The 23,185-nt window shown below is 35.9% G+C and overlaps 2 protein-coding genes across 4 annotated transcripts; both read left to right on the top strand.

The window, feature by feature from the left end:
- The first annotated feature begins 1,376 nt into the window (after positions 1–1,376).
- Positions 1,377–20,302, top strand: LOC142551379 (uncharacterized). Of its 3 annotated transcripts, XM_075660585.1 has the most exons (30): positions 1,377–1,858; positions 2,124–2,205; positions 2,433–2,508; positions 3,774–3,838; positions 3,912–3,956; positions 4,037–4,137; positions 4,218–4,359; positions 4,627–4,688; positions 4,760–4,833; positions 4,915–4,985; positions 5,463–5,550; positions 5,620–5,692; positions 5,778–5,867; positions 6,330–6,426; positions 6,743–6,836; positions 6,927–7,010; positions 7,095–7,251; positions 7,393–7,583; positions 8,048–8,092; positions 8,297–8,325; positions 8,405–8,526; positions 11,939–11,986; positions 12,529–12,653; positions 12,749–12,857; positions 12,962–13,079; positions 13,389–13,459; positions 13,556–14,298; positions 14,398–14,454; positions 19,623–19,742; positions 19,818–20,301. In XM_075660585.1, the coding sequence occupies exons 1-30, from the start codon at positions 1,462–1,464 to the stop codon at positions 19,839–19,841; spliced, it is 3,600 nt and encodes a 1,199-aa protein (XP_075516700.1). In that variant the 5' UTR covers positions 1,377–1,461; the 3' UTR covers positions 19,842–20,301. The 3 variants fall into 3 exon arrangements, with proteins under 3 accessions (XP_075516700.1, XP_075516698.1, XP_075516697.1); XM_075660583.1 differs by having other exon boundaries at positions 13,389–14,298; positions 19,644–19,742; positions 19,818–20,302; XM_075660582.1 differs by having other exon boundaries at positions 13,389–14,298.
- Positions 20,303–20,689: 387 nt separating this feature from the next.
- LOC142550889 (HMG1/2-like protein) lies at positions 20,690–22,632 on the top strand. The gene is made up of 8 exons (XM_075659935.1): positions 20,690–20,864; positions 20,943–20,998; positions 21,530–21,622; positions 21,751–21,808; positions 21,896–21,940; positions 22,026–22,106; positions 22,187–22,264; positions 22,347–22,632. Exons 2-8 carry the CDS (start codon positions 20,952–20,954, stop codon positions 22,365–22,367), a joined length of 423 nt encoding a protein of 140 aa, XP_075516050.1. The 5' UTR covers positions 20,690–20,864; positions 20,943–20,951; the 3' UTR covers positions 22,368–22,632.
- Positions 22,633–23,185: the final 553 nt, after the last annotated feature.

The following is a 23,185-nucleotide window of genomic DNA, read 5'->3' as shown; positions in this document are numbered from 1 at the left end:
AAGAAATTCACTGCCAATATAACAAGGTTGACTTAGTAAAATCCCGTCAAAACGACAATTCTAAAAAAGAAAGATATATCATGAATCTCGAAATAAGTGTAATACAATATTTAATTGAAAACATTTAATTTTATGCAATTTTTATTGCTATTTTTTTTTATAAAAACTTCTCTATTTTCTTTTAAAAAATTTCAAATGTGAATGGAGGATATTTGAAAACATAAAATTCAATTATTACTTGCATTGATTATATCAATTCAGTCAAATTCAATTGTAATTCATTTTTATATCAATTCAAATGTAATTTATGAATTATATTTTTTTTCTTTATTCGAATTGAAACTGAATTATATTGAAAAATAAACTATATTTAAATTTTTGTATTTATTATATCAATTCATTTAATTTGGGATATGATTTTGTGTTACTATGATATATTTATATTTTAAATTATATAAATAATTCAGTCTTTTTTCTACATCACTCAGACAATCAATTTTCAATCAGAAAAAATGAAAAAATAATGCAATGTTCAATATCACACGTGACGTAAATCATTCAAAAATACATTTTGCGCTTAAACTTTGATTAGTTCATTGATACTAACTACCCGCATAGAAAATAAATACGTAATTAAATGTGAATTATTTTCAATTTATTTTTAAAATTCAAATTTGATATTCCTTGAAAATATAAAATATATTAAAGTATTTGCATTGATTCTATTATTATATTTAATTTCGATTATAACTTTAAGTTGGTGTTACTTTATATATTTTATATTTAATACTCTCTATCATATTAAATAAAATATAAAACTTTTATATAATATTACGTTACTCAACTTTTCAAAAGAATGTCCGTAAATTGTTATTATTTTTATGTATTTTAATAAAAATTTAAATTATGCATCTTAATAAAAAATTTGATATAAATATTTTTAACATGTCTAAAAAATAATTACATCTTTAATTAAAATTTATTTATCTAAAAATGACAAAAAATTGAATTTTTGAAAAATGTTTATTTATTATTTAAAATTTTGATAAATTAAATAATATATAATTTTTAATATTTTTTTTCTATTTTTTGTATTAATAACAGTTTGATTTAAAAAGATAAACGAGTCAATTTAACGACAAAATATTGTTATTATCATTTGAATGTTATATCAAATTACATAAATATTATGACATAATTTTTTATATAATATTTAAAATTTAAATATATTCATTATATTATATCAATAACTTTTAAAAATATTCAAAAACTAATACTTATTAATTTTAATTATATAAAATAATACTTGGTGCATTCTCGCATGAGTACATTTTTTTGGGTCGGAAAATAAAATAAAACCTATTCCCGCCAATGAAATTGAAGAACTCCCGCTAACCCTGAAGCCCCAAGATCCGGATTAACGAAGAGTCCCACTTTTTCTCTCACACGCACGATCACAGAATGGCGGACTCCGCTTCCCCCCAATCTATTTCTCCGGCTTCACTATCTGATGCCGACCCAAAATCCATCCCCAATTCGAAGAACACTGTCCACATCGGGGGATTACTGGTGGAGTTCCCTTACCGGCCTTATGGCTCGCAGCTTGCATTCATGAATCGAGTAATCTCCACTCTCGACCGATCACAGAGGGACGGACACTGCCATGCGTTGCTGGAGTCTCCAACCGGCACTGGGAAATCCCTATCGCTCCTTTGTTCTGCTCTCTCGTGGCAGCAAAATCAGAAATCGAAGAATATTCAAGCTAATTTAATGCATTCCAGCTCCAGGGCTAACCCAGAGGCAGTTAGCGACCCTATTAATCATGGAGGCGGTTTCATTCCCGAAACACAGCCTTCAGGTATCAGGCAACCAAATTTTAGATGAACAATAGAACGCGGGGTTTTTCTTATGTTTGTTGAGTTGAGAGATTAGGAGTCCATCTTTACATTATGGACTCTCTGTCAAATTCTGGTGAACGTTTCATTTGACTAAGCTTTGCCAGCTTTCCCTTTGCATCTTTAATTTGTTGTCATTGCGAGTATTATTTATTTTCATTATTTTTGCATCTATGCAATAGTTGTCTTGTGTCCTAATGTCCTCTCTTGGTCTTTCTTTTTTGTCAGGAAACCCTGGAGTACCACCACCACCAGCAACTGGTGCAAAAAAGGAGAAGCCAAAGTTAGCTCCCACAATCTTTTATTCCTCGTAAGCTTCATCCCCTTGGTCAACTCTATTTTTTTTCAATAGAAATATTTAGATTTGTATTACATCTGATTTAAACTTTGAAAATAATTAATATGATCTACCATAAAATTTCTGCGATAAGTTATTGTTCAACAAGTTCTGTACAGCAGGGCATTGCCACATTGGTATGCACGTTTATTTTTCAGCTCAGAAAGAACTGATTTTTAGTTGCTGCTTCGTTTTATTAGGAGGACACACTCACAAATCACTCAAGTGATCCGAGAGTATAAGAAAACTTCGTATCGGGTACCAATGGCGGTTTTGGTGGGTTTACTGCAATCAAGCCTTTCCTTTTTTATGTTATTTACTATTTCATGGCCATTTTTAGCCTAACATCATCATAGAAAAGGGTTTATGTTTACCCAGTTACAATTTTGATGTTCCACCATAATTAGGCAAAATTTTCTAATCTAGTTATATCTCATTTTACCTCAATGCTTGCTCAAACAAAAACATGGCTGGAAATTGTGTTGCTTTAACTTGGGTTGTGTGATCAGTGGATGGATGTATGTTTCGTTCGGTGTAGTAGAATAATTTTTATTGTTTAGGATTTAGACTGTTAATCAAAGGTACCCAGGGAATAAGCGAGTCAGGTAACATACCTATCAAAATAGTAATTTATTACTTGAATGCTCTTATTGTTTATCAATTATAGAATATTGCTGTTTAAACACACATAGTCACATATGTGTGTGATTATATACCTCTCAAATATAATCTCAATATGTTGTTTGTTGTAGTTCGGAGTTGAATTTTTTCAAAAGTGTGGTTAGTTTCAAATGTTGGGTTGGATAATGTCTTACCAATAAGGATATCCTTGATAACTGAAATAACCTTAGTCAAAATTAAGCATATTTGTGTTCTTTTTCGGTAACTCAATTTTAGATAAAGTTGGTGCACGAGGGCAGCATACCTGGAAACAAGATGAAAAAAAGAAGTATAACAAAACATGTTTAGCACTAGCTCTTTTCCCTGAATGTTCTATATTCCTTGGAAAACCATAAGGAACAAAAAGGAAAAAGATAAACATAAATCATCTAAGCATGGGTTGAAATGGTTTTTGTCGATTTTTGTTGTCACGAGTCCTTTATTTTGGAATTTTTTGTACAGCGTTGGATTTGTGGATATTTAGTATGTGTAAATCAAATGTCTGTTGAAATAACATTAGTACAGGGGTTGGTCTCTTTTATGGCATCCATATCAAACTTTTTCTTTGTTGGATTAAAAAAACTGTAAGCATATCTAATCGCATATCTAATCACAATCCAAAATATGCATTAGCTGGCCAGGCTATTTTATAACCTCAGGAAGAAGCTAGGGGCTCAAAAATAATGTATGGATTCCATTTAATAGGTATTACTGATTGGAGATTTAGGCAATGAAGATGAGTTTAAAGAACCCAAAAATAGCTGGAAGTTTCCTTCTCTCACCTTTCTGCTGTATGTTTTTACACTATTAGTTCCAAAAGATGAATTACTGGTGTAAAATTGCACTTTTTGATCTTAATCTTTCCTAATGTTTACTATCAGGGGTCAAGGAAGCACTATTGTACAAACCCATATGTGCGTGGGGAAGAGAATGTGGATGAACAATGGTTTGCTGTTTTTTCCCTTGAAAATGTATTCCTTATGCATGTTTTTCTACTAATAACTATGATTGCAATCCAGTAAGCTGCTTCTGAAGAATACAGAAGATACCTGCCCAGAATTCAAGTAAAATAATCTTCTTTTCGCATGTACTTTTATGCCTATGCAGTTTTATTACCCCTTGCCTGATTTTTGTTCACCATCAGAAACGTGCATAAAGTCAAAGGTCACCCCTCTCTTCAAAAAGGAGGTTGTCATGAGGTTCATGATATTGAGGATCTTGTCAAAGTCGGACAAGTAGTCAAAGGTCCCTTTTCTAACTTCTCAGTTCATTACTTAATCTTGGTTCGGAAATCAACCAAGTCGCTGAAGATCTTTTATTTTCAGGTTGTTCATATTTTGCAGCACGTTCAATGGCACAAGACGCTGAACTGGTCTTTTGCCCATATAACTATATTATGAATCCAATCATCCGGGAAGCAATGGAAGTTGATATTGATGGCAGTGTTATCATTTTTGATGAGGCACAGTATGTTAACTTCATTCCCTTTCCTCCAACATATGTGCTGATAAATAAATAACTATCGTTTTCCAAGAAGTACCCTTACTCAATTATCGAAAAATCACTTCAACATAGCGCCTGCAAAGTTTTTTAGGACATATGTACGAGTTAACATCTTATCTAAATGTTTTGATGTTGTAATGGCCCATTTACCTGAAAAACAGTAACAGTTGGAATACAACAGTTTAAGCTTAAAGTTTGTAGTATTTATTCTCTAGTTTTTTTTGGTTTCAGCAACATAGAAGACATAGCTCGTGATGCTGGTAGTATCGATGTTGAAGAAGAGGCTTTGTTACGTAAGTACAAGCCTCTACTCTTCTTTTATTTGTTACCTGTTAAATCATCTCAAACTGCGGTGTTTTGGAAGATTTACAGACAGATCTGGGGCAACTGAGCCTCAATGATGCCATGACTTACCAGCCTTTGTTCGAGATGATGCAGGTGCTTTTTTTTGTTGTTGAGCTCTCCATTTGCTTCTTTTACTTCATTCCAGTTGTTTGAAAACTCTTTTATTTGGTGTAGGACATCTTGAGTTGGATTGATAGGAGGAAAAATACTCTAGTAAAGCGTGAATTTCAGCGTTATTTCCGTTGGTAAGTCATTTGAAAATTTATTAACCATCTCACTTTGTTGATGCTGTTGTTGCATAAGTTCAAAGCCATGCGTATTGGTACATAGAATAGAAGACTTTGTTATACTTACGATTATCTTTTATATTGTATTCTGGATTAAAAGCCCATGCCCATCCAAAATTTTAAATCTAGGCTCGCAGTAAAAATTATGAGCTTAGGAATCCATTCACTTCCTTAAGCAAACTGGTGTTGGAGTGAGTTAAAAAAGATATTCACAGAACAAGAAAATTCCGAACTTCTCCGAACTTTGTTGCTGGATTCTTTTTCAGCCTTTTGGCAGAGGGAACTTTTGAGGAAAAACATAGTTAGCCTCTAATGGAACGACTATTCCAGAAGTGTCCTCATTTTTTCTTGATATATTTGGTTACATTATAAATTGAAACTTCAACTTATAATACTTTTAACTTTTTTTTATTTTCCGTAACCAATGTTCGTCAGTTGGACTGGAGATAAGGCCTTAAAAGAGCTACATGAAGCCAATATTTCACTGCAGAACTTCTCAATCTTGGGAGAATGTGCCAAAAAGGTAGTTACTACTTGTTGGTATATTTACCTATACCTGCTCTTTTCTTAATGACGGGCAATCACTTTTAAGGCTATCAAAGCTGCCTCGGAAGCTGAACCAGACATTCCTCATTTAAGTGGAATCGCAGCAACTACCCTTGAAGGCAAACTATTCATACCCATATTCTTCTATTTATCCAATGAAGTAAATTTTTATGTGTTATCACTGGATTTGTGAATATTGTACAGGATTGTTCTCATCGCTTAGTTACTTCTTTGGTGGAAATGGTATTCATGCTTATGACTATGAATTGGGATTGCAACGATATATGCAGAAAGGTGAAAGTTGGTGATCTACACTAAATTATGATTATTTTATCTAGTAACTTTTGATCAATATTTGTATTCCCCTCGCTGATGTGGAGCTTAAAAGCGTGATAAAGCTTGAAGAGTTTAATAATAAGTTGTTGGGTGATTCCTATTCTTGCATAGTTAGTCAATTTAACTAAAATGGAACAGTGAATGAGTGAAATAAGAATCTTGATGTCCCAGGCCTTCTCACACGAAAGAGTTTCTTGTTATCGCCATCTGTATTTACATTTTATTATTATTATTATTTTTGGCTGTATGCAAACTTCATTTTTGAGCAACTATACGAGGACCATTGATGTAAGATAGTTCACAAAAGTATCTTCTATAAGCACACCTAATCTTCATTACACAGATAGTTCAGGTGCTTATTCAGCTTCTAGTATTCATCTTTGTGAAAGGCTTTATAATATAGTTCACAAAACGCTGCAGGTGGCTGGACAGTCATATTTAGTCTCTGGTGCTTGAATCCAGCTGTCATTTTCAAAACTATTGCAGAGTTTTCTCAGTCAGTAATTCTGACTTCAGGGTAAATATAGTTATATTCAGTTCACTGAGGCATTTCTTGTTAAATGTTAATCATTTTCACAGAATGAAACATTCCTAGATTGATAGACTATACTAATTGGGGATGATTGATTGGAGAAATCTGTTGCTCACGTTGTTGCTTGGATTTTCGTGAGTGCTCTATAATTTTGACGTGTTTGAATCATGTTGCACAGCTTGATCCGACTGAATGCAATCACTGTCAAACAGAGTTTCTTGTAGCTCACATCTTTGCTAGGCATAATCATCTTTAATCAATATAACTTACTTATTTGACGATGGTTTTCTCATCTTTTAAGGACTCTGTCACCGTTGAACACTTTTTCATCTGAACTTGGTGTTCAGTTTGGCACTTGTTTGGAAGCTCCACACATCATTGATGTAGATTCACAGGTAAAATAAACTTTTTGCCGTGTTTATATCTTTTGGATGAATTTGCTTCCTATTTGTCCAATCTGAAAGTTGACCAGTCGTCTGCCCTAGGTATGGGCAGCTGCAATTGCCCATGGTCCCGGTAATTATCCATTAAATGCAAGTTATAAGACAGCAGATGAATATGCTTTCCAGGTTTGTGCTTATACTATCAATTTCGTATTGATACAAAAAAGAGTTCTCTCTCAAATTGATGAAAGTTACTATGTTCTTTCAAAGGATGAAGTAGGCACATCTTTGGAAGAAATATGCAAGGTGGTTCCCGGTGGGTGTCTAGTATTCTTCCCTAGTTACAAGCTGCTGGATAAACTAAGCACTCGGTGGCAGGAAACTGGTCAATGGTCTCGGTTAAATGCTCAGAAGTCCTTGTTTGTTGGTAGATAGTTGAACTCCTTTCTAGTAGACTTCTTTGCTTTGAAATTGGAGTGAATCTTTCGTTTGCACACGGTTTCCATATCTTGATTCAGCTGCTTTTATCTACCCTCCTCTACAATACTTAATTCTGCTGTTTGTTTAGAACCAAGAGGAGCTGGTCAGGATGCTTTGGAGCCTGTTTTAAAGGGTTTCTATAATACTATTCAACGGGGATCAAAGCAGGTCAACACCAGAAAGATAAGAAGTAAAACATCAGGTCTAAAAAATGGCATGATGACCCTTAAAGAAGAAAACAAAGAAGGCGCTGCTTTTCTTGCTGTTTGTCGAGGAAAGGTAATTTATTTCGATTTTTTGTTTATTGGACATCAAATGTGAGGTATGATTTTAATGGGGAAAAACATGATCATGAAAAGACTGTTATCTTTTATCCTGATTTGTGGTGATGAATATACCTTTTGCATGCATACAATGTCATTTTCGGCAACTAACTGTTTAAGATGGATTTAGTTCCATCTAATTGAGTAAAGCTGTGGATTTAAACCTTTATTATTTTGTTTATTTTTGTTTAAACTTTCCCATTATTTAACCACAAAATTGGAATGTACAAGGAAAAGAATACACAATCAACAATAATAATCAGATTCTTACTTAAATATTTAATTTTTTCATGGTTCTAACAATAGCTGTTCAGAACTTCGCAACATTTGCCTTAAATTCTGAGGGACATATGCTCCTTATGAATTCTGTGCATCTATATATGTCCAGTTGAGCTTTACATCGAGCATTGATCTTTGCAGGTATCTGAAGGGATGGACTTTTCAGATGATAATGCTCGAGCTGTTGTATCCTTCCATATATCTTCTGTAATAGGACTGTTTATCTTACTAATTGAACATTATCAAGGGTCTGCATGCAAGTTTTTCATTTTAAATTCTGAATAACAGATTTCTGAAATTTACTATTTAAAAGAAGGCTAAACTAATGATATTTTGTTCAATCAAGTCGAAATGATATGTTCTATCAATGTTATGCTTTAACCACCTCAGGTGATTGTTGGGATACCCTTTCCAAACTCGTAAGATTGCTCTTTTCTACACTTAATTACTATTGAGTTGCCTTGATCCTTTTAGTAATTCTTGATCATTGACTGCCAGTTATGACATTAAAGTTGCTCAAAAGAAGAAGTTCAACGATACATATGAGTTGTCAAAAAACCTCTTAAACGGGAACGAGTGGTACTGTCAGCAAGCCTTCAGGGCTCTTAATCAAGCTACAGGTACTTATTCTTGTGCATAATGATTTACCCAAAAATTTTATGAGTCTTGTTATCGATAATCAGCATGTGTGCATGTCTTTTAATGTTAAGTTACTTTCAATTCCTAGTAGCTTTATCCACACAAATCACATTTATTTGTTTTTTCATAAAATTCAGTTGTTTGTTTAGAATATCAAAGAGTATTGGCTATTTTGTTTTTGCCTTCAAATTTTGCCAATTAATCAAAGCTTCATTCCAATTCTGAGTTTTTTCTTCACATTGCTGCGTTCTTCAACTTAAAAATGATTGTGTATCTTCTTCCCCCTTCAGCTTTTCCCTGTCCTTTTCTCTTACTTTAATACATTTGCCATTTGGATTGAAGGGCTAACAAAATGTGAAAAATGAGTAATCTTTATTGTCATTGTTCATGCTGTAAAAAATGTGGTTACAACAATTTCTGGCATCAATAGATGTAGATATTTTTATTGCCTGATATTGTTGATGGTTTTAGAGCATCAGTAAGTAGTAAACTTGTGAAAGGTGAAAATTTGACATTTCGTACCTACTGGAATCTTGAATGGTGAAAATCTGAATAATAATTATTCGGAACAAATTCATGTACACTGAATCTGCAACTCTTAGTCGAGAAGTTTGCCGAGACAATATAGTTAGAACAAATCTGAATGGCGGTCAGCACTCCTTACGTTTGCAAAACGCAATAAATATCTTGGAGTCATGCTGAAAATAAATCTAAATTTTCTCTAAGTCATGCCCGACTTCTCACTTCTCAGAGTTTGAATTCAAGAGTACTAACCTCTCGAGCTCCTGAATCATAAATGTTTTCCTGACATTTCATTTCTGACGCCTAGCCAGTTTTGGGGCAAATGGTGAGTGACTTGCTCAATAAACATGAGAATAAGACAAAATAAATAATAGCGAAAACATTCTTACGTTATATAACATAGTATAACCACACAAAAATAAATTGAATATAATAGAATACAAATAAAAATGAAACATGATATACTCATATATCACAATGAATGTATCATGAGTATTAATTTCAAATTATACTTGTTGAAATGGCGTTGTAAGGCCATGACATTACTCTTTATGGGCCTGCTTAGATCGAGCAGGACCTAGCCTAAGCTTTCCTCATGGTAGCCCATGCGGCACTTAATCACGGAGCTCTCCACCACTAGCAATGGAGTATGTATCTCTCCAAGTGTTGAACCCAAAACCTCCGGGGCAAGCACTTGGATTAAAAAGATTTAGTACTAATTGAGCTACTTGGGGAGGCACGTAGTAAGGCCCATGGCTCTAGCCCTTTTGGGCCTACTTGGACCGAACCAAAGCTTCCCTCATGGCAGCCCATGCGGCACTTACTCACAAAAATCTCCACCCCTGGCAGTGAAGTACGTGCCTTTCGAACCCAAGACATCCAAGACAAGTACTTGGATTAAATAGACTTAATATCAGTTGAGCTACTACCTCTTTTGGGCCTACTTGGACTGAGCCAAAGTTTCTCACATGCCAGTCCATGCTACACTTATTCAGAGAACTCTCAACCCCTGGCAGTTGAGTATTTGTCTCCCCAAGTCTTGAACCCAAGATCTCCTGTTACCAAATCTCTTTAATCTAAGTACTTGTGGAGATCTCGAGTTCTTGAGTTGGGGATACATGTACTCCATTGTTAGGGGTGGAGAGTTCTATGAGAAGTGTCATATGGGCTGTCATGAGATAAGCTTTGGTTCGGTCCAAGCAGGCCCAAAAGGAGTAGTGCCATGTGCCTTACAGGTGCATTGGTGAATGTTGACTCCGTAGTCGAAGATCTTATCATAGTTGTCAATAGCCCCCGTAGCCCTCGCTATAGCGAATAGCGTGGCGAAGCGACACCACATCGCTACGGACCGCTACACGCCATGGACTTTGCAATAGCGCTCGCTATCCTCGCTATTGGCACTATAGCGACAATCGCGATAGCTGAAATAGCGGCGCTATTGCAAAGCAAAGCTACATGCTTATTTTATATCCTTTTTTTTGCTTTTTAATTTTGGTTTTTTCGGCATACTTAGTTAGGTTTTTGTTGGAAATTATATTTTCCTGCATTTCTTGCTTTTTTTTTCTGTCTTCTATGATATTTCAATGAAAAAACTTAAAATAATTTCAGAAATTAGTATTTTACGATTAAAATTGATGGAATATTATGCTGGAAATTAAGTTTTTTAAATTGATGTTACTATATGCTTTATATTATATATTTATATACTCGTGGCGTTTTACTTTCAAATAACCCTCGCTACGCTATTCGCTACGCGCTATAGCCATGGGCAACCTTTGCGCTACGGGGCGCTATGCGCGATTGACAACTATGGATCTTATGCGCTTGTTTGACCTCATATGTCATAATCGTGAAAGGCAAAATTAATCCCGTTCTTTAGTTTCAGAACAAGATTTATTAACCGAACATTGGGGCTCAGAATGTTCTTTATCGCATGTTTGATTCGTCTTCATGGTACAATGATTTTTTATGTTTTTAAAGAGATTAAAAATAGTGCAATACTAAAAAAACTTGAAACATTTGCAAACGGGTCTTTGCTAGAGTGGAACCACCATTACTGTTAGCATAAATAAATTTTATTTTGCAGGATTATTCTACAGTCTTGCTTCCAAAATTTTATGTAAAACTAACCTAGAATGGTTGCAAGTGTTATCTTTAGTATTCTGTTCACGTGTATAGTTACAGACCTCTTCTACTTCTTGTCCTTGCTGGTTATCAACTGTTCTGGTTAACCTGACTTTAGCTGCTTGGCAACCTACCGATCCTTCACTCTATTGTATGATTACATTTTTGGAGTTTGGCTGACTCAGCTTGGATAATCTTAATGTTAAATTAAATGTTGACTCCCCGAAACCTTGTCTTGTTGACATCGGTGAGACAGTAGCTGAGCTCCCAAATGCACACTGTTGAGCAGTTGACTGCCTTCTTCGGTTTTCCAACCCTCATCACAATACTCCATCGACTGCCCAGCATCGTAAATTTGTAATCTTCTGACTGCTATTATCTAAAGCGTCCAGCTCGTACATAACTTAGCCTTGCTAGGCCCTCACAAGAACCATCACTATAGGACTCAATGGATTTAGTCACTTCTGATTTATGCGTTAGTTCCTCCTATATAACTAACATTAGATAATTTGTAAAATAACTTTGGTCAGTTATTTTTTTTAAGAAAATAATCTTGTCAAATGTATTTGAAATATATGTTATTTTCTTAAAAAATAGTTGAAAAGGTTTTTTAAAAAAACTCTAATAACTCTCAATACCCAATGATCTACTTCGTTGCTACTGCTATATATTTTTGGTAATGCTTTTGATGCTAATTGTTATTAACTACGTTACCTAATCATGTTAATAGTTTTTTTCTTTTTGCAGGTCGCTGCATACGACACAGATTTGATTATGGAGCTATCATCTACTTAGGTACTTGTGATTAAACTTCTTCACAAATGATAAGCTACCCATATCCATATGTTGAGTACTAACTTTTCGTTCATTGTAGAGCAGCAGTATTTAGGCATTTACATGAGAGAAATCCTCAAACTTGTGCTTTTTTTTTCATTTGAAATCTTTTTCTGATGCTGAGGTGCTGGAATTGGATTGTCAAGCATATCTGTCCATTCAACCAATGGATATAACTGAAAAGGAATTAACGAAATAGGCTTCTGTTTGAAAGAAAATAATTAATTAGTATCACAAGGTGCTTTTATTGCATTATTTCATCTGTTTTGTGACCAAATGATTGGATTGATTTGCAACCAAAATAATTCCTTTGATTTTTTGTTTTCTTTTATATAAATATTACAAAGTTTATATTGCATTTTGCGTTAGAAGATGTCCTGGTGGTCCATTTCTGTGCTCAACTTTAACAAGTTTTAAAGTTTAGATAAGCCTTCACCAATGTATATTGGCTTTTAAATAGTATTTTCGAAATTTTAGCACAATATTGTTCGATTTGAATGCAGATGAGCGTTTCCACAAAGATAGAAATAGGACAAACATTTCAAAGTGGTTGCGTGATTCAATTAAGCTGTATAGTTGCTTTGAGGAATCGATTAGCAGTTTGAAATCTTTTTTCGGAGATGTGAAGGTATGAGAATATATTTATCCTGTAAGCCAAATATTTGACTGAAGCCACTGATATAATAAATATTTGACTGAAGCCACTGATTTTTCTGAATGCAGGATCGCATTGCAAATTCATCACAAAATTCTGCTATTGATAATGAAAACGTTAATACAGTTGATGAGAAAAAGGGGACAAGAAAGAAGAGTCATAAAGTGATCAAATCTGGTAATTATCATCAAGTGGAATCAAATTATTTTTCTGAAAATAAAGAAGCTGTTAGGTTTCTTTCAGACCAAATCTGGTGATTATTCACCCTTCATTTCCTTCAGATAAACATAATTCACTGACTACTCAAACTAGAGGTGAAGTAGTCAAGATAATGGATAAAAAGGAGTCCGGTGTTCGAGAATATATTGACCTAGAATTTGATACTGGAACGGATTCAAGGTAATTTTCAGACTTCAATTTTGTGAAAGTGGATTTGACCCCCTTTTGATATTTGAAAAGGCTATTATGAAAATTTTGTTTTTAACTTATTCGGGCCAAGCTTTTATTGGTTTGATCTCAGCCATAATTTAAGTGAACAAGTCAACCACTGTTTAAGATTCTTCTCCGTTTCACTATGATTTTAGGAGAAGTTGGCAGTATTTTAGGTGTACTATCAACCATGAACTTCGTTAGTCATCTTAATGACAATTCTCTTGTGCGCCTTGTTGTGCTCTCTTTTTAACTACCGTTAAAATACTCACTATGCAGGTGGTCTGTGACTCCTTCAGTGGCACCGTCCCCAGATGATTTAGTTCTTACTGTTATTCAAGAAACGCCTGGTATAAATGCCCCTAGCCTTGTAAAAACTCTAGAATTCTTCTCCAAGCATGAATACTCAAGTCCCAGAGCTGACCATGGCTCCATGGTGCTTCCAGAGCCATCTTCATTTCAACCAACCTCTCTTCGGAGTTCATATGCTGGTCCTATTAAAGAACTTGTCACTACTCCTGAGACTAAAGCAAACAACATACAACCTGAAGCTGATTCACCCTGGAGTGTCAATTCTCATGGTTGGAAAAGGAGGAAATTCACAGGTCTGCCATCAAGTGGCTCTGTCAGGACATTTAATACTCCACCTTTCTCAATTCCTGATAGTTTTGGTTCTTTGGCGAGCTCAGTAACAACTACAGATGTGAACCACAGGACTGATGAGTTGATTCATTCAGAAAATAAATTTGACAAAGATAAATCGTTTCCATCCTCAAGTCTTAATAATTTTGTTGGATCATACACCTCATATAACCTTAATATGGATCAGAGTCTACAAATCTTCTGCTCAATCTGCAGAAATCCACTCGGTCTGCCAGAAAACAATTTGGGTGTTAAGTGTTCACCTATTTCATCGTCGAAAGGTTATTTGACTTCCCTATGGAAAAAGCCTTTTGAAGCTGTAGCTGCAGGAGCGTCAAGTGTGGATGTTTTGGTATCAGATGCATCATCAATTGATAAGCGTCTGTGCGGAACAGCTAGAGAAGGTGCATCAGGACAAGGAATTTGGTGCAAGGAAGATGGTTGTGTATATGATTCTATATTTTGCCCCTTCTGTGTTGATCTCAATAATTGTCTTGGGGTTCTGGTTGTGGCAACTGATGCATCAAATATCGAGTTTCAGAACAAGGTCCATTTTCATGTTATGGAGCTTATATATGATGAGCTTTAGCTTTAGTTACTGCTTCCTACTCAACACCCTCACTTTTGCTTGGTTCTTTACTTGCAGATATTGTTCTATCGCGATCACTTAGAGATAAAGAAATTTGAAGCAACACAAGAAAAGGTAATTTTTTTTGTTATATTATTTTTAAACGATATAGCAAGTAATTTGGCCAAATCTAGGAAAGGAGATGTATAAAAATATAAATGTATAACTATAGACGTGGAATGGTGGTTGCATAAAACTAGTGTTCAAAGAATAAAAATGTGTTGGAATTTGTCACTGTGTTATGTGCACCGGATACAGACATCAAAACTGACACAAGGTCGAGGCTTCTTTTTTCTGGGTTTGGTAGATGATACTCATATGAGTAGTGTCTTCATCCATTTAGCTCATGACACGTGTGATGAATCATTGTCACTCGTCCATACATCATGGTGGAATTGTTGGTCCCACGTGCGGAATTTGAGATAATAAAACCCGAAAATAAAGAATAAAATATACACCGAGATTTACGTGGAAAACCCCTAAAAATTATTAGGGTAAAAACCACGGGCAAGATGAAAAGAATTCCACTATAATATTTTATGGTGTACAACTCACTCACTGTGTTTCCGAAGAGAACACACACTCTCTTAATACAGGAGAACAAAACACCTCACAAATATTATAGAACTAAGCACTCAAATGCTTATAAGATGAGAGAAAACTCGAAGAAGGGATGATTTCAGAATGAAGGGGGGGCTTTATTTATAGAGCCTCTTGACCGTGTGAAGATGCGTATAAAACGCGTCTTCCATCTTCCACGAAATTTCCTCCGAAATAGCAACCCACATTTTTTTTCTCTTCAAAGAAGGCAACAAAGCATGTGGTCCCTACAATAATTATTGCCGACATTTCTCCCACTTGGAGATTTGATTGAGAATCAAACACATCTCCACACATCCTTTCAATCTTGCCATTCCCTGCTACTTACGTTTCCGTTAGACCACTTGAGGATCTACACCACTCAAACTTATCAGTGTTCACTGGCTTGATCAGAAAATCAGCTATGTTGTCCTTCGTATGGATCTTCTGCATATCCACGCTTCCTTCTTCTACTACTTCCCGCACAAAGTGAAATTGTACTCCAATGTGTTTAGTCCTGGAATGAAAGACTGGATTTCTTGCGATGTGCAAGGCACTCTGACTATCACAAAACAAAGGAACATTATCTTGTTTGTGTCCGATATCCTCCAATAACCTTTTAATCCATATTGCCTCCTTGCAAGATTGAGTAGCTGCCATGTATTCTGCCTCTGTTGTAGATAACGCCACAACTGTCTGCAGTTTTGAAACCCAGCTTACTGCTCCCCCTACAAATGTAAACACATAACCAGTAGTAGATTTCCTCTTATCAGGATCACCTGCATAATCTGAATCGACAAAGCCCCTGAGTGTAAAATCCGATCCTCCATAACATAATGCAGCATTCGAGGTACCCTTAATGTATCTAAGGATCCTCTTAACAGTGCTCCAATGCTCTCTTCCAGGATTCGCCATATACCGGCTAACTGCTCCCACTGCTTGAGCAATGTCCGGTCTCGTACATATCATGGCGAACATCAAACTTCCCACTGCTGATGCATATGGTACTCGAGACATCTCCATCCTCTCTACTTCACTGCTAGGACACATCTCGGAGGATAACTTGAAGTTAATAGGAAGAGGGGTCAAGATTGGCTTACTATCTTGCATGTTGAAGCGTTGCAAGACTTTCTTCAAATAATTTCTCTGTGAAAGCCAAATCTTTCTGTTACTTCTATCTCGGTGAACTTGCATCCCTAGAATCTTGTTTGCTGGTCCCAAGTCCTTCATATCAAATTCCCTAGCCAACTGTGCCTTCAATCCTTGGACCTGATCTTTGTTGGGGCCTGCTACCAACATGTTGTCCACATACAACAGCAAAATAATATAATCATCACCAGACCTCTTGAAATATGTACAAGGGTCTGCACTCAATCTGTTGTATCCAAGGCTCATGATATAGGAATCAAATCTCTTGTACCAACACCTCGGCGCCTGTTTGAGACCGTACAGAGATTTCTTCAACCTGCAAACCAAGTTCTTTTTGCCTATTTCCGCAAAAACTTCTGGCTAGAGCATATAGATTTCTTCTTCAAGATTTCCATGAAGAAATGTCGTTTTTACATCTACCTGTTCTAGATGTAGGTCAAACACCGCATACAATGCCAACACTATTCTGACTGTTATCAGTCGAACCACAGGAGAAAATATCTCATTGAAGTCAATGCCTTCTTTCTGAGCATACCTTTTTACCACCAACCTAGCACGATACCGCTCCACTTGGTTATTGCCATCACGCTTGATCTTATATACCCATCTGTTTCCAATGGCTTTCCTTACTCGTGGTAGTGTAACAAGATCCCAAGTTTTATTCATGTCTAATGCCTCCAACTCTTCTTGCATTGCTATCATCCACAGGGATACATCCGAGCTTTGAGTAGTCTCGTGGAAACTCGATGGCTCACCATCCTCTGATAATAGACAATATGCAATGTTGCTTTCAGTGACATAATCTGAAAGCCAACTTGGTGGTCTTCTGTCTCGAGTTGACTGTCTCACATTAGAAACCTCATACTCAACATGTTCTTGTTCTTCGTGCTCTGGTACTGCTTCACAAGAAACTTGACCTTCGTCCGTCTTATTTTTCACCTGAAAAATAGTAGTTTCTGAATTCGGTGTGCCTTTGTCTCCCTTTACTTTATCTTCCTCGAAGATAACATCCCTGCTGATGACAAGCTTGTGAACAGTAGGATCCCACAAGCGAAACCCCTTTACTCCATCAGCATAACCCAAGAAGATACATTTTCTGGATTTCGAATCCAACTTTGATCTTTCTTGCTCATTGTACAGAACGTACACAGGACTTCCAAATGTATGCAAATGAGAATAATCTGTCGGCTTCCCGGTCCACATCTTCATCGGAGTCTTCAGATCAATCGCCACTGAAGGAGAACGATTGATAATATAACAAGCGGTTTTGACTGCTTTTGCCCAAAATGACTTATCCAGACCCGCAATCCTCAACATAGCTTTTGTTCTTTCCAACAAGGTTCTATTCATCCGTTCCGCCACTCCATTCTGTTGAGGTGTGTAAGCCGTCGTGAATTGTCTTTTGATGCCCTTGTGTTGACAATATGCATCAAATTCGTCACCGGTATATTCTTCTCCATTGTCAGTCCTCAGACACTTGATTTTCTTTTCCGATTCAAGTTCAACCCGCGCTTTGAAATCTTTGAAAATCTGGAAAACATCTGATTTCTTCTTGATTGGATACACCCAACATCTCCTAGAAAAATCATCAATGAACGAGATAAAATATCTCGCTCCTCCTAGGGATACAACCGATGCTTGCCAAACATCCGAATGAATCAGCTTCAATATACTTTTGCTCCTTGCAGTAGAAGTGCCAAACTTTAATCTGTGTTGTTTACTGGTAACACAGTGCTCACAAAAGGGTAGTGACACTTTTGTAAGTCTCGGCAGCAGCTTCCGTTTTGAGAGAATTTTCAACCCTCGTTCTGACATATGCCCGAGCTTTCTATGTCATAACACTGTTAATTCTTCTCCTGAACCAATTGATGCAACAGCTAGTTCTGCCTCTTTGTGTGTTTCTCCCAAAAGTACATACAGATTTGCAGCAATCTTTTCCGGCTTCATAACCACAAGCGCGCCTTTCACAATTTTTATGATCCCTTTCTCGATATGAGTTTTGCACCCGATGTCATCCAATTGCCGCAAGGACAAAAGATTTTTCGTCAGTCCTTTCACATGTCGTACCTCCTGTATGGTGCGAATTGTGCCATCAAACATTTTAATTTTGACAGTACCAACCACAGCGATTTCCAAGGCATGATCATTTCCCATGAATACAGATCCTACTGAGACTGGTTCATAATGATCAAACCATTCTCTCCGAGACGTCATATGCCACGTCGCTCCTGAATCCATAATCCATGTGTCACAAAATTTTTGCCTGTCTTCTGCAACAGTTGCTGCTTCGCTGAATAATATTTCACCACTGCCTGAAGTACTGACCACATTTCCTTGAGGGCTTTTATCGATACTCGTACACTCTTTCTTGAAGTGCCCTTTACCGCCACATTTAAAGCAGTAAATATTTTTCTTCTTACTTCTCGACTTTGATCTACCTCGTCTTTGGCTCCCACTAGAGTCACGGTCCATAAACCTTCCTCTTATCATCGGCAAAGCCTCTGTCTGCTTCGATGTTATCAATCTGTCTTCCTTATTCTTGCGCCGGCTTTCTTCTCCGAGAACCGCAGTCAAGACATCGTCGAATTTTAAAAAGCCCATAAGAATATCGTTGGTTATGTTGATGATAAGTTGATCATATGAATCTGGTAGACTTTGAAGTAGAAGTTCCGCACGTTCATTTTCCCCTATTTTATGCCCCATGGAAGTGAGTTGGGCAAATAGAGTATTTAGTGTGTTGATATGGTCGGTCATCGATGAAGATTCCGCCATCTGAAGAGTATAAAGCATTCTTTTTAGGAAAATCATGTTGTGTAGCGACTTGACCTCGTACATCTTTGTCAGAGTATCCCAGATAACTTTGGCTGTTTTTATCTCAGAGATACTTGATGTGGAAGATCAGTCTAGGCTGCAACCACAGAGCATACTCAGAATTTTAAGAAATTTTAAACCAAGGCTCTGATACCACTTGTTGGTCCCACGTGCGGAATTTGAGATAATAAAACCCGAAAATAAAGAATAAAATGGACACCGAGATTTACGTGGAAAACCCCTAAAAATTATTAGGGTAAAAACCACGGGCAAGATGAAAAGAATTTCACTATAATATTTTGTGGTGTACAACTCACTCACTGTGTTTTCAAAGAGAACACACACTCTCTTAATACAGGAGAACAAAACACCTCACAAATATTATAAAACTAAGCACTCAAATCCTCCGAAATAGCAACCCACGTTTTTTTTTTCTCTTTAAAGAAGGCAGCAAAGAATGTGGTCCCTACAATAATTATTGCCGACAGGAATGAGTGACCATGATTTATCCACTCAAAACATGCATCATTTGTTGATTGGACAAGAACATTACTCACGTAGGTAACATGAACAAAATATTTTTTCTGTAACATAGTTTGCAATTTTTAAGGCTTTTGTTTCACCAGAAACGCTCTACAATATTCTACCTTTTAGCTATATGGAACCATTATTTTTATAAATGCTAATGAGGTGGCTAATTCCAGGCTTTATCTCCACCTGACAAGTCAATCACCGGTAAAAAAGCTGGAGTCATTCCCATCGAGAACTTCGCATATATTTCCCCAACTCAAGATTCAGGAGGTTGGAAGCACACAAGATCACGTGTAAGAGCACAATCTTTAGTCCTGGTACCGCTGCCTCTCATGTTAGCAGTTATATTTAATTCGGTAATCTTGCAGATACGGCTCCCAAATAAATCTTAGCAGTCATACAAATCCTTTCTTGGGTGATGAACAGAGGACACAAGTCCTACACTCTCTGTGTTGCAATTTTTTAGTTCTCCTTTCAGCACAAGTAGCAAACAGGCTACGAGGTTGATACTTCCGATCAAATATGCGAGATAGGGCCCAATGAATTCCATTGCAAGCATTTCATCAGAACTTCAAAAATGTTCTTGATTGGCACAGTGCTTCCTCCTGTTGGAAATGAATCAGAGGATATGCGGATCGAGGTCCAAAGTTTAATCTATTTCACAAATCCATGCAAAAGAATTATCGACACGGGAAATTATGTTTTTAGATTGATCATCTACACAAATATCTATAAAATGCATTGGTTTAGTTTTCTCTGTTTAAGAGAATTCATATACCCCTTTTGAGTTTGAAGGGTTCCGGCCCTCTAATGTTGATGAAGAATATTAAAGTCTCTACTATCTCAAAGCATTTAATCAAAGTTCTACATCAAATTTTTTGCCCAGTTTTTCAGTTTTTGAAATACTAAATTTGGAAATCAACATTCAAAATCAAATGACATAAACTAAATAAACTTATCATTTTAATTAAAAAGTCTTGATAATTATCTATTTTTTATTTAGGTAATCGCATGCTTAAAAGTTGAATATTCATTACTTAAAACACGAGTTTAAATATAATTGGCGATGATAGTATATTTTTCATTTTAAATCAAATTATTCTCCTATTTAAAAAAAATTCGAGTAACATCTTTATCTTCTATAAAAAGTGGATATAAAGATAAATAATTTTTAAATATGTTTAATTTTTAAGTAACATCTTTCAAAATTAAGGTTAGCTTCGTCTTCCAAAATTTTAAAAAAATATTTAAATAGTTATCTTTGATTTGGTGCACCGTGCACGATAAAATGAAAAAAGCGTCCCGCCTGCAACACCCGACTGCCTTTATTTATTTCAGGCCCAGATTTCATTTCTCAAACCAAAAACTACCGCACTCTCCGCCGCTGCCAACCTCGCAAACCCTAACCGTATCAGGTATTTTCTTACTATCTTGATGCAGTTTCGCACGATTCTCACCTTTCGTTTTCTCAGATTTTTTATTCGTTTTCTCAGTTTTTCAACATGAAAGGGGGGAAATCGAAGGCTGAATCGAAGAAAGCCGACGGCAGGTGACTAGAGATTTCTTTTTCTTTTTCCTTCCGCTGTTTTATCTATCTCTCTCTCCGTTTTTTTCTTTTTTCTGGAAAATATAATCTTGTGTCATTTCTTAGATAGAGGTTGTAGATCGCGGAGCTTGAAAGTGTTCTGCGTATATTTATGAGATTCATTTTCGCGTTAGTTTTCGATTTTATTATATTTTAGCATTTAATTTGATAGAATTAGTGATTGGCGTTTGTTATAGTGGTCCTCCACAGCCTTCAGTTTTCGTCGCAATTCTTTGGTAGTTTGTTTCGTAAGTTTGGGTCGAAACTCCTCCTATTTCTCTTGTCACGATTGAATTTTTTTGCTTGATTTTACATTGTGCTATGTTGATTTCTGATGATTGATAAACATTTTGAGTATGCATGTCAGAAAAAATTTGATTTACTTGTTTATCAATTTTTTAATTAGTTATATTTAATCAATTATGATTAATCAATTTTAGCATTTACTTGTTATATTTAATCAATTATGATTAATTTCTTTGGTTTGCACTCTAGGCTTGCAGTGAAGAAGCAAACAAAGAAGGAGAAACAAGCGGCAAAGGACCCTAACAAGCCAAAGAGGCCTCCAAGTGCTTTCTTCGTTTTCATGTCAGTGAATGACATTTCGTGGATTTTCCTGAAACTTTTCTTTGCCAACTTATTAATTAGAATTTTATACTTTTTCCTGCAATGTTCATATGGTAATCTGTTGTATAATGTGAAATCATTGGGTGCAGGGAGGACTTCAGAAAGCAATACAAGGAAAAACACCCCAACACTAAATCAGTTGCTGTGGTTAGTCGGTTCTTCTTTGTTAAATATACATGAGAATGAAAATAGTTTTGTTTACGAGACCTGAAACAGTTAATGGAACTATTATAGATTGGAAAGGCTGGTGGTGATAAGTGGAAGTCAATGGATGGAGATGTAAGTACAAATTTCTGAGGTCTATGTATTGGTAATTAACTTTTAAATTATGTTTTTGACGATAACATATGAATTCGAATATCAGGAGAAAACTCCTTTTGTCGAAATGGCAGCACAGAGGAAGGAGGAATATGAGCGGAAAATGGAAGCCTACAACAAAAAATTGGTACCCACAGTGTAGTTTCTTTTTTTCCCCTCCTTTTGTTATATGATATGATATCATTACATATCCTGTTATTTTAATAGGCTGGGGGTGGTGATGACGATTCTGACAAGTCCAAGTCTGAAATTAACGACGAGGATGACGAGGATGGCAGTGGAGATGTATGTTGTTTTTTCGTAGTTTCATTTCACAATTACACTATGAAGCATATCAATTACTGATGAATTTTTTCGTTAAATGTAGGACGAAGAAGACGATGACTAAGCGCTAGGTGGTGGTGAAATCTCTTAGAAGGCTCTTTTGGTGGTCGATTACAGAAATTTTAATTTCTTAACATCAACTTTTGTTAGTACATTTGGCAATTTCTGGTATTGTAAAGGTTCTTAGTCACATGAAGTAGACGTTTTTAAATTGGGATTTGATTTTATAGCTTTTTTGACCTATTAGAGCTACTGATAACTTTTATTATGGTGGTATTTCCAAGTAATTCAATAGTGTTGCCAATCCATGTTATCACAAGTTTTAGCTCGCTATATTGTTGATGTTTGGCTTTGTGCTTGTGGAGCTTTTACCAAATATGTGAGACTCCTACCTGAATCAACCCGTTTATGCGACGTGAGAACGTGAACCAATTGTTATTGTTCTTTCTTTTTGATATCCGAGTCTCTATTGATTTTTAATGGGAAAGAGTCCTTCCGATGTATTCAAAACTCAATGGTGGTCTTGCAGTAATCCACCCGCCTTTCATACGAAATGTGCTTTTAGTCATGTTATTAATGACATGGGTAAATCGAAATTCTTTTACTGTTGAAACTATGTATTATTTTGTATTAATGTAGTATTGTTTTTTGAGTTTAAAATAATTGGACAGTGAGACCACTCGTGTCTGGGTCCCTGGTTGCAACCGGGATATTCCAAGCTCGTACATTTATGTGTAACCGAGTTGGGACCTAAACCCGGTCGAATTTTATAGGTCCTGTTCCACCAAGTTCCGCTAAAATTTGGTCTGTCTTCTATCCAACACGTTTAGGCCAAGAATATATTCAGTTTCAACCGGAGGCAGAACAAAAGCTTTTACCCGA

Source organism: Primulina tabacum, chromosome 7, assembly GCF_025594145.1.
Source record: "Primulina tabacum isolate GXHZ01 chromosome 7, ASM2559414v2, whole genome shotgun sequence".
Lineage (NCBI taxonomy): Eukaryota > Viridiplantae > Streptophyta > Magnoliopsida > Lamiales > Gesneriaceae > Primulina > Primulina tabacum.
The sequence above is the reverse complement of the archived record's forward strand: the minus strand, read 5'-3'. Positions and strand labels throughout refer to the sequence as shown.